At 34.1% G+C, this 12,519-nt stretch overlaps 1 protein-coding gene across 1 annotated transcript; it reads right to left on the bottom strand.

Moving 5' to 3' along the window:
• Positions 1 to 8,089: 8,089 nt before the first annotated feature.
• On the bottom strand, positions 8,090 to 11,666 carry LOC139496333 (uncharacterized protein MCAP_0864-like). The gene is made up of 3 exons (XM_071284850.1): positions 11,290 to 11,666; positions 10,060 to 10,112; positions 8,090 to 8,964 (listed from the first exon to the last, which is right to left on the bottom strand). Exons 1-3 carry the CDS (start codon positions 11,573 to 11,575, stop codon positions 8,194 to 8,196), a joined length of 1,110 nt encoding a protein of 369 aa, XP_071140951.1. The 5' UTR covers positions 11,576 to 11,666; the 3' UTR covers positions 8,090 to 8,193.
• Between the last annotated feature and the right edge of the window lie 853 nt (positions 11,667 to 12,519).

Below are 12,519 nucleotides of genomic sequence, written 5' to 3'. Positions count from 1 at the left end.
TACTATAATCATACAAAGGATGTTTATTTCCAAAAACTATTCATATATATATATCAAAGACCCTAATATCTCGATCTGATTGGACACATTTTTATCAAACCAATGAAAGTACTGTAAATTCAGAAATTATTGCGTGCACTTATTATTGCGATTTTCTTATTTTAAACTCAACTGCGTTCTTGTACAAATTTCTAAATGTCTTCCTTAACACTTTTCTATTGTGCCTCATGTAAATTACTTTGTGTTTACGTTTTCTTGCCTCTAACTGATTAAAACCTTATTTGGAAGTCACAAAAAAAAAAAAATTATTGAAATGATTTTTATAATTTTTATACTGTTAAAATAGAAAAGTATTCAAACTCATAAGTTGAAAACAATCTAAAAACGCCATTGGACCATAAAGCAGAATCAGTCTCAATGAACATGCATAATAAAGAGATCATCAGCAACGGGTGTAAAGACACAAAAGAAGTCAGAACAAACAATAGATACTAAAATACAAATGCATTACGAACTAACATAGATCAAATTACAAATCTCGTCCAAAGGACATTGAAGGTCATATCTTGAAGGTTTTAACAGGAGTTTATTTTAGGCCTTACTTTGGCTATGGTGGCGTTAATATGATTTCATTGATGGTTTTACTTTATCATTGTTGAAGGCCTTGACCATTATCACTCTGTTGAAGGCCTTGACCATTATCACTCTGTTGAAGGATTTGACCATTGTGACTTTGTTGAAGTCATCATTGTAACTTGAAGCTATTACTGTTACTTCATGCAACATTCATATATGACTTCGTTGAAGTCCTCATACTTGTTTCTTTGTTGAGGATCTCATCGTGGCTGTTGCTACATTTTTTGTTCTTTGTTGAAGGCCTCACTGTGACGTTTGGTGGCCTCATTGTTACTTTGTTGAAGCTCTCACTGTGACTGTTGGCGGCTTTATTGTGACTTAGTTGAATGTTTGATATCAGAATACCAATTAAATCTCTATGAATATTTGTTCTTTCATTTGCGTGTATTGTTTCAAATTAATACTGTTACTTTCTTCATTTGTACAATTTCAAGACAGAGCAACGATGACTAGACAAACAGGCAAGACACATACAATCAACTAACACTGGACCCATATTATCTTTAGACTTATTTTCTCTATGGTCTCTTACTTTTTAGCGGACCACAGATGAATTATCACGTTGTAATTGGTTAAACGCCGTCAAGTGGTGACTCCCTATGAGACCGAATGGGGTTAGTAAGTTTCATATGGGGTTCATGACGCGTTAATGGCGACGTCATCTATTAATGTTGTTGTGTTTCATAGTTTATTTTTCAACAAAACGCCGCAGAAAAAGTCTAGCGTCCGATAAATTCGTTATACGGTTAACAACTGACCCCTTACGGATCCATAGAGGGTGAATAAAATTCATAGGGGACTCGGCCTCCGGCCTCATCCCCTATGGATTTTACTAACCCTTTATGGATCCGTATGGGGTCAGTAGCGAACCATATAACTTATATTATCGGACCACAGATGATTATCACGTTGTGATTGGTTAAACGCCGTCACGTGGTGACTCCCTATGAGACTGAATGGGGTTAGTAAGTTTCATATGGGGTTCATGACGCGTTAATGGCGACGTCATCTATTAATAGTGTTGTGTTTCATTGTTTATTTTTCAACAAAACGCCACAGAAAAAGTCTAGCGTCCGATAAATTCGTTATACGGTTAACTACTGACCCCCTACGGATCCATAGAGGGTGAATAAAATTCATAGGGGACTCGGCCTCCGGCCTCACCCCCTATGGATTTAACTAACCCTCTATGGATCCGTACGGGGTCAGTAGCGAACCATATAACTTATATTATAGACCCTTATTCTCTAAAGACCCATATTTTCTATGAACCCTTATTCCCTAAAGAACCATATTCTCTATAGACCTATATTCCCTGTAAACCCAGATTCTCTTGCGTAAAATTCCAAAGTTATAATAATAGAACGAACCTTTAAAAAAAACTGATAGTTGTAATAACCGATAGACCTCTGTTCTCTTACCAAAAATATCAAAGTTTTTACAATTGATAGAGCTATATTCTTTCACCGAAAATTTCAAAGTTTTTACACATGATAGACCTATATTCTTGCACAGAATATCTCAAAGTTGTAATAAACGATAGACCCCTGTTTTCTTACCGAAATTTCCAAAGTTGTATTTAACAATAGTCCCTTATTCTTTTATTGAAAATTTCCAAGTTCTTAGACTGATACCAAAATGTACTTTACATACAATGTAAAAATATGGGAGGGGGGGGGGGGGGGGGGGTAGTTTAATTGAAATAAGACAATTATTCATCAGACAAAAAATTACTGGTCTCTCCGTGACCCTTAACAACTACTAAAAGCTAACCGCGTTGTAAGCTCACAATGGCCATATTAAAACAGTTCTTATCCCGATTCCAAACACTGGCTAAAAAGAGGACTTTCAAAAGCATTGAAGACTTTGTGGCTGTCATTAGGCTGACCGGTATACATGTTGTATATATATATATATATAAAGGAAGATGTGGTATGAGTGCCAAAGAGACAACTCTCCATCCAAATAACAATTTATAAAAAATAAACCATTATAGGTTAATATACGACATTCAACACGAAGCCTTGGCTCACACCGAACAACAAGCAATAAAGGGCCTCAAAATTACTAGTGTAAAACCATTTAAAATCCAACGGTCGTATCTATATAAAAAACGAGAAACGAGAAACGCGTTTAAATAACATAAACAAACACGAACTGCTGACTGTCTTCAATGGATTGCAATTGTTTTTAGATTGCTGTCTTCTTGACGTCTGATTCTTAATCATTCGGACATTAAAATGAAAATACCAGCAACCGGTACTATTTGTTTCTGCTTCAATAAGTTGACAGGTCCTAACCTCGTGTAATACATGTACATTCACCACACGTGATTGTTTGATAGACCTTTATCAGTTAAGATCGACCAGAAACCAGTCGACATTGATCTTACTATACCACAAACAAGAACTATTTTTATTGCCAATCATAGAATAAATGCCATGTATTTTAGTTTATAAAATAAGTAAGTAAATTCCAACTTACCTTGTTGTTAAAAGGAATTAATCATTTATGAGGTATTTGCCTTTATCGGTAGTTTGCATTGCAATGAGATAAAACAATGCACCCTTCCTCTTCGCTATCTGTGTTATCAGTCAAAGTTGTCTAAGGCTATCTTATATTGAAGTTTATTGGTGGACTGTGTCATAATCAGTTTTAAAATCACACTTTCGGAAAATCAATTAGATTATATCAAATATATATCAAACTTAGGCGAAGTACAGAATTAAATTTTAAATCCATTTGTCGTTTTAAAAGAATAAAATGGACAGAAATGTTCATGTGATAAAAAGATCAAAGCTTCCATGGATTTAAAAGGTTATTACGCAGAGAACACATATATGGCGACAATGATGCATAAATAAACGTCATAGTGTAAAGATAAAAGGGACCCTGAAACAATGGTTTGAGCTAATTTCACAAAGTCGTAGCCCAATTCAACCTGATTATGAATGAGATATTTGCCACTGACAGGTAATCACAAGAGGGTCAATCAAAAGTCACTATTCAAAGGAAAACAAACAGCACCACGGCAAAAATGAAAAAAAAAAAGACAACAAGAAATACAACAAACACTACTTAAAACACTAGAGGTAGAGCATTAAAGACCTCATTAAAGAATGTATGGTAGATCGAAGAGTTTTACAATAATTTCGCACACGCTGCAGTATCCCGCCAAAGGTGGTACCTAACACTACAGGGAAATAACTCTGAAAAGTTAGCTAAACGTTTTAATGACGTTGTGTTGTAAATTAAAAGGAATATAAAGCTTCTCAATGATCAAAATTGGTGTTTGTCAAACTGCTATATAACCAGTGTAATTTTTAAAAACGGTTGGTTCAAAATTTTTGAAATTTTTATAGTTTTGTTAAAGGGTCAAAGTAATACTTTGACAAAATTTTATGAAAATTATAAGAGCCAAATTAATTTTAGTGAAAGTGTTGGGTAACACCTTAAACCACTGTTTTCGACTTGATGACATATAAACACGTGTTAACGATGCATTTAGAAATTTAAAAAAAATAAAAAATTAAAATTGATACTACATGTTGAAAGAACAAAATAAGGGGACGACCATTTGATATTCTGGGGTGTGTGGGGGGGGGGGGGGGGGGTGTGGGGGGGGGGGGGGGGGGGGGGCAGGAGGATTTGTTTTTGATCGGTTATTGATTTTTGTAAATTAAGAGGACAGATTATTCATTTTCTGCACTATTGAAGCAAGATTTTTCATTTTCATTAAAGCAAGGGACTTTTTATTCATTTTCACAACTATATTTTTTATATTCGAAAACACAATTTTTTAAATGATTTGTTTATTATAAATAATACCTATAGTATAGTCAAGTCATTATGTACCATTTCCAAATTAGATTAACACCTCTGCAGAAATGAATCTTTTACATTCTTTTTTTAAAGGGTTTTGGAGCCACTGAAGGCCCAAGAAGCTATAGAACGAATGATGCAAAATCATCCTTTCTGGGTGTTCCGAAGACCCTTTCATAATCTGAAAATGAAGTTTTGTTTTAATAATTTTTTGACAATATTTTTGGTCTCAAAGCAAAATGTATAAATTCAGTGTAAGACTGAAGTTTCTAGGGACAACATCAAAAGATCAATGTGCATGATAAAGCAAAAATTGAATTCACATAGTTAAGCCTGTGGCTGCTTTTTTTTAAACTCACTAGAACACACCCGCGAAATCGCGGGCATATGCAGCTTGAAGACTGTTGTAGGATGATTTTTTGTAAAAGATATTATGTATGGAGAATTTCACAAAAGGTATCAAAAGCCCTCTCCCTTTTTCATAAATCCGATATTTGTTTCCTTTCTGTTAAATTCAATTATTTTCGTGTGTCTGGCCTCAGACCACAATTATTCTTCTCCTTTGCTACAATGCTTCTTTTGGTAAAAGTCAAATCAAATTAACAATTTGCACCGTTTCAAACATGAAATAAATGTAACTGCTTATATATAGACCATTATTAGTCTAATAAAATATGCTTCTAGGATAATCCATCAGTGTTTTCTTTTTCTTTTGAGTGCCTTATTAACATGCCAATGGTAGGATATGAATCATGTATAAATGACTAAGGCTATTTTGAGGGGTGGTCGGACGGGTCCTGATCCCGAAATCCCGGGCTTAAAACCATGAAATCCCGAGATGCAGAATTTAAAGAAATGCATATCCCGAAATCCCGAAATCGAAAAATATATTCCCGGATCCCGTAAGGATCAATCCCCAAATCCCGAGCTTAAAAACACCCGATCCCGACGCCCCGAAAAAGGTTCTGCCTACTTCTAATCTCTACCTTACTTTCATTTTTGCCAAATCACTATTTTCCCTTTCAACAATAAATTGTTATGCCCCATTTATGGGCATTATGTTTTCTAGTCTGTACATCCGTTCGTTCGTTCGTCCCTCCGTGTCTGTCCCGCTTCAGGTTAAAGTTTTTGGTCGAGGTAGTTTTAGATGAAGTTGAGCATGTTTTACTTATTTTAATATATATGCAAGTGGTATGACCCCTTAAATAGTAAAAATTTCAAAGAAAACAGTAGACAGAATCAGGGCCGACTTTCTATACTAACATGATAACATACTAACATAGAAAGTCCCTGACAGAATACAGACAGTCGATCTCTATATATTAAAGTAGTATGTTCGTAGTTTACATGTAGATAAACGCGAAAAATAATTGTCTTCTCTAAGGAGGTATAATAGTTGTGGTTCTTGCGATCTAAACACCATGATATGAAACGCGAAAAATAATTGTTCTCTCTAAGGAGATATAATAGTTGTGATTCTTGTGATCTAAACACCATGATATTGAGAACGCTCTAAATGGCTTATTTTTTTTCTCCATTTTTGTTATCCATCATACGATTGGTTGTACTTGTGTCAAATGTTTTACTTATTTTAATATATATACAACTGGTATGACCCCTTAAATAGTAAACATTTAAAAAAAACAGTAGACAGAATACAGAGAGTCTCTATATATTAAAGTAGTATAATCGTAGTTTACATGTAGATAAACGCGAAAAATAATTGTTCTCTATAAGGAGGTATAATAGTTGTGGTTCTTGCGATCTAAACACCATGATATGGAGAACGCTCTGATTGGCTAATTTATTTTTCATTTTTAACCGGATTTTTATGACAAAAATGTCGGTTATTGATTTGGGGATGCACGGCGGGCGGGCGGAAGGCAACCAAATGTTGTCCGTGCATTTACTCATGAACCGTTCATTCAAATCTTTTCAAATTTTAATATGTTGTTACTGATGACAAAATGGAGGTCAAGTTCAAGAATGACGATTTTGACTTTTACCGTTCAGGGGTTATGGTTCTTGAAAGATTGAAAAATGGTGTTTCCAGTCGTGTCCGTGCATTTACTCATGAACTGGTCAACCAAAGCTTTTCAAATTTTAATATGTTGTTACTGATGTCAAAATGGAGGTCAAGTTCAATAATGTCGATTTTGACTTTCCCCGTTCAGGAGTTATGGTTCTTTAAAGATCGTAAAATGGCGTTTCCATTCACGTTGTTGCATTTACTCATGAACCATTCAACCTGTAAGCTCTTTCAAATTTTAATATGTTGATACTGATGACAAAATGGAGGTCAAATTTTATATTGACGATTTTCACTTTCACCGTTCATCAGTTATGGTTCTTGTGATATTGCCAGGACACAAATAAATGTTAATAAATCCGGTTTGCTGTCGTTGTGACAGCCTCTTGTTGTTATCTATCATACGATTGGTTGTATTTGTGCATCTTTAAAACCGGAAGTCTTATCTATAACTAAAAGTCAGTCCGATGACGGAATCATATCCGGACTCCTTTTTTGTCGTTTTTCTCCCAAAATAACTCAATCTGAATAATCATAAGAATGGATGACAAATGCGACTATGCATGTTACCTATAGGACACAGAGGTATGATGATTGATTTATTGTGGAAGGAAGAGAAGCGACACCAAAAATGAGGTCTTCTCGTTTAATAGTATAGATGATCAAGTTCATAATAAAATTACTGGATTACAAAAGGAATGCAACAGTAACAGAATACAGGAGGTCAATCAATGAACAAAAGACAAATAAATAAGAAACATTGATCCCGAAAACTCAGGGCTACACGTCTGAGGGAAAACAGAACTTTCTTCTTGCAAGGCCGTGAACACAATTTTTATATGGAGACAAGCGTTTGGTTTTGAAATTTCCTACATTTAGTTACGGCCCTGTTAAAATAAAAGTGAGGTAAGATTTCGTGAGACAATATACCTCAAATTAAATGAAACCAATTTTCAGACATTTCAAGTGTATTTAGATAATATTTATACTTTTGTTATCAAAAAATTTGGGAAGTGTTTCCCGATTTTTTTTGGGAAAAAATATCAATTTATGAAGAATCTGGTGCCATCTCATACTGCGGTACTCATACATTAGATCTGCTGAGTTATTTATTTTCTATACATTGCACGTCAGGTAATTTATTTTCAGACTACCACAGAACAAACCATTTAATTTTGAGATTATCGGGGCTGGGTTATTTATTTTCAAAATCCTCCTGCCCCACCCCCCCCCCCCCCCCCCCCCAGAATATCAAATGGTCGTTCCATAAGCTAAAAATAATGATAGGCCATGGAGCTTCGTTTCGAGATATCTGAGTTTTAAAAAATGGCGGTTAAAACTTTAAGGATGACCCGGACTTTTACCTAAAATTTTCATTGATATTATTTTGGTCTCAAATAGATAAAAAACAAAAATAAAAAATCTGCTTAAATTTTGGAAAATGGCGTTTTATGAGTTTTTGAGGTCTTTTATATAAAAAAAAATGGGAGTTATGGGGCCAAATATTTGACCCTGTATTGATGAAAAAAAAAATAGAGTCCGAACATCTGATACCAATTTCCAAAACCTCACCTAAGTACATCCTTAATGTCATGAAGGAAGTTTAGAAAGAAATCAATTTATTAAAATCAGTCATCAAGTATAATAAATAAAACCGATATACTACATTCTAACACATAGTCGCATATTAAAGTACATGCAAATTCTCAAATCTTTTGATTACGGTTTATACCCGGTTTATTTCTGGAAGCATTAGTACATGGACGATTTTCGGTTTTGTGTGACCCTATGCTTTGTTTCCTTGTATTCTTGTTTACATCTGCTGATTTTAAAACGTTTCCGTCAACCATCTTTGATGTTTTCAACATTTTTAAGACGCAATCGAGCTTATTGTCTAACTGATTGAATCGATTGCTGTGGTCGGTTTTCAATTGTTCCATAGCAACGCGTGAGTCAGTCGCCATTTTGTCCATGGCTTGACGGGTATTTTGAAGATCAATTTTTAGTTGTCGTATTTGCTCGTTTAGTGTTTGGATCTTGGCGTCTTTTTCTGCATTGTCATTCTGTAGCTGCCTCAGATCAGCTTGAAGAATGTTCATCTGCTTTTTATAAAACTCTCGTTCTTGATTCAGATTTTTCATCGTAACTTCTTTATCGCTGATAGTTTCCTGTAAGCTTCTTTGGACTATTTGTAAATGAGCATTTTCCTCCTCTAGCGTTTTACACTGAGCTTCAACTTCATCTAACTTCCGGAGATGTTCTACGCATGTCTCGTCGACATTGTCTATCTCATCGTACTTCTGTTGGGCGTTTTGCTTTAAAAGCCAGACGTCCTGATTCAGCTTGTCAATTTTGTGTTCTTTCAGATAATTTTCATTCTGTAAGAGTGTACAGCTGACTTCGAGTTCTTTGACTCTTTCTAAATACATTTCTTTTTCCTCGTACAGCTGGATCACCTCAGCTTCTTCAAACTCAATCTAAAAATATGTATAACAGGTAGACAAGGTTATACGTTTAGAAATGTCAACTTTGGACTCAAGCTACTGATAAAGCAGTAAAACCATTACTAAAAGTAGGCGTATTCTTGGCAGTATTGGATGTATGATAACGCGAGCAGGTTCGGTCGGAATGGGGACCAAGTTAGTTTCTGTGTCATTTGGTCTCTTGTGGATAGTTATCTCATTTGTAATACTACCGCATCTTCTTCCTATATTCCTTTGTCCTGGTAAAAAATGTTTTTCAAATTCTTGTCAAGTTTTAATGTTAAAATATGTACATGACCGACAGTTTTTAACGAGTGTGATTATATCGTGTGATTAAATATGGATTTATTTGCAATTCGTTTTTGTGTGATGCCTTATCTCCATATATAACATATTTTATAGGAGCACCAGTAGTACGGGTTTGCTTATTCAAATGACTTTTGATGTCCATGTAGATTGATATCCACGTTATTATAGTTAATTTGTTCTTGATTTGGTAATGCAGTTTTTTTAATGCCGCCACCTATACAATATTTGGGTTTTTTTTTTATCATTGAGGGATACTTCTTAAAAGTTTTTTTGTTTCTACACGTGTGAAAATAGATTTGGGGTGCTCTTTATAGCTTGTTGATCGGTGTGAGCCAAGGCTCCGTGCTGAAGACTACTTTGACCTATATAATGTAAAGTGGTTTACTTTTAAAAATTATGACTTGGATGGAGAGTTGCCTCATAGTCACGCATACCACATCTTCTTATATATAATTAGAAAATTATTCTCGTGGGTACATGCAATCATTCAATTTGATAACTACACGTTCGTATTTCAATCAGATTATTTATATTTCAGGCTGTTGACTTTACTTAACAGTCTCATTTATCTTTCTATACTTCCGTGACAACTTCATGTTAAAGAGATGCTTTCTTGTATAATCCAAATATGCTCGTATTTGTTTTTGATTTCGACGTTGATTTGAATTCAATTATTGAATTTCAAGTCTAGTGCCCTAATAGCAGCCAAATTTAGAGCGTATCTATATGTGGCTTTACTGTATATTTTAATTCAAAATTTCCATATAACTTCATCTGTACCTTTCCATTAACTGTAAATGTGTCTTCTTTCACGTGCAGAAAGCTTGTGTCGTCTGCAAGTAGATATGCATCAATGCAAAATCAAATAAACCCATTGTAAATCCATTTATAGTGTTGTCGGTGGGTAATTTTACAATTATTGTGTAAACAAACGGTATATTTAAATTCATTTACATTGAAAACTGACTTTTAGCTATTATCTCCAGACAATGGAGTTACGCACGCGTGATCCAATATACATAATTATTTTACTTTTTAATTGTTCAATTGACAGGTCCCATTAGTATTATTATAAGTTTAAAATTCAAAATACAAAGATAGCTGCATAAATATTGTAACTTTACAATTTTCATTTTTATCAAAGACTATTATATTGCTATTGATAAAAATCAAAGTTTGACAAATGTATAGTTCCAATTATAGGCTCAATGCTTATACCCAAAAGCGCAACAGCATTTCAGCAAATAAATCTTGAAGAAAGAGACATTTATGTAATATCCATCTGGTTAAAAAAAAAAGAGAACATGCAGTCAGATAAAAATATGACATGAAAGAATAACAGTCATTATCATTATATATTATATATTATTGTTCTAACGTTAAAAAAAACTTGTAGAAATCATAAAAGATAACGCAAATTAATATAATGCATATAAATATAGATATTATGTGGTATGAGTCTATGACTGCCATTGAGACAAGTATCCACCACAGTCAAATAGCGTGGATATAAGCAAATACAAACGTACACCCGTACATGCTACTGTACAACAAACATCAGATAATAGCTTACTTCTGGTACATTTCGTATTTACTTATTTTTTTTATCACGGTGTTGTTTACAAACGAAGGAAGCACGTCATATTAGAATTAGTTTTAGGACTAACGCATAGGTTTATTTACTGGTCATTTACAGATAAGATGAACCATTTAAATTATGCCAATACCAATTCAAATTGAGTAAACTAAACATTGTGCGGGCCTAATCTAATATTCTGGAATTTGCAAATCTGACTTTATGACAAAAGATAGTAAAAAATTCTTTTCGACATCCGTAAAATTCATAGACAAAAGGAATCTGAAATGAAACATTGTGTGTGACAACTCTGACATTCTGGAATTGACAAATTTCATTTTTTACTGGCTTGAGACATCGAAATAGTTTACTTTCGATATGTTAGTAAACAGGATTAGTTAGGGGGTAGAAAAGGTGAAATATGTTCAATTTACCTTTTTGAAAGTCTTTATGTTGTATTCGCGTAGCCACGTGATGATTCCCCGATACTTCTAAAGCCTCTATGAATGACGAGTAAGAATTACCGCCTCGTTTTAGTAAAATATCAAGTAGTTTGTGGCATTGTTTATCTGTCCTCTTGGCCGACAAAATATCAGCTCTTTCATCCATTCCGAGGCAGTCATCCTCTATAAGTTTATCCATGATTTTCTCAAGTTGGGTGATATTGTCTTTGATAAATAATAAATTCTTTGTAATCCGTTTGGATTCTATGGGTTCCATTTTGGATTACTGGTGGTCGGACGACATATAAGTCGTAGTTGAAACCGAAGACAACAGAATGCATGGTTAATTGCACAAACTTTTATAGTATACTAAGATCATAAGTATTGTATATCAAGGTCATATTTTGTTAATAACAGTACTTATATGATAGGCAGGGTATACTATATTTATTTACATTATGATAATGGCGGATCCAGAACTTTTCCTAAGGGAGGGCCGGCTGACTGACCTAAGAGGGGGGATGCTCAAGTCATGCTTCAATGATTCCCTATATAATCAACCAAATTTTGCCCACGAAAGGGAGGGGGCCGGGCCCCCCAGCCCCCTGGATCCGCCTATGTTATCACATTTCATATGCTAAATACTAACATATATGCTTATATTAGTATATGGACATCGATTAATGCACGAAAGCTTACACCTTTAATTTTCAGTCGCTGAACTATACAAATGAGAACAAGGATATATGCCAGACAAAACTATATAAGATAATGCATATTTATGTATGTAACTTAAGATATGACGTATAAAGGTCTTCTAATTTCTTTAATACAACTGGCTTCGAACAATACTGTATATTGCAATAGTCAGGGAAATTAATGCTACACTATCTTCGAAATATACAGATGAACCAAAACTTAAAGTACCATACACAAGACTAACAAAGGCTTGAGATTTCTGGCTTTGGACATGCTGAAAATGGTTAGTTTCCATTGAAAATGAAGGGGAATATGCTTTTACATGGTTCCAAAAGATCATGAAAATTAGTTGTTGTTATTTTTTAAATCAGGAGAAAAAATTTCCAAACAAACACATATTCAGATACAAAAGGTTAAAAATCAATGCTTTAAAAATTGTAAATTACAAGCAAATAGTCGTGAACCTTTAGTAAAGGTTAAAAATCAATGCTTTACAAATTGTAAATTACAAGCAAATAGTCG

The sequence above is a fragment of the Mytilus edulis genome, chromosome 11 (genome assembly GCF_963676685.1).
Source record: "Mytilus edulis chromosome 11, xbMytEdul2.2, whole genome shotgun sequence".
In the NCBI taxonomy this organism is placed as follows: domain Eukaryota; kingdom Metazoa; phylum Mollusca; class Bivalvia; order Mytilida; family Mytilidae; genus Mytilus; species Mytilus edulis.
Note: the sequence above shows the minus strand (reverse complement) of the source record. Positions and strands in the feature narration are given on the sequence as shown.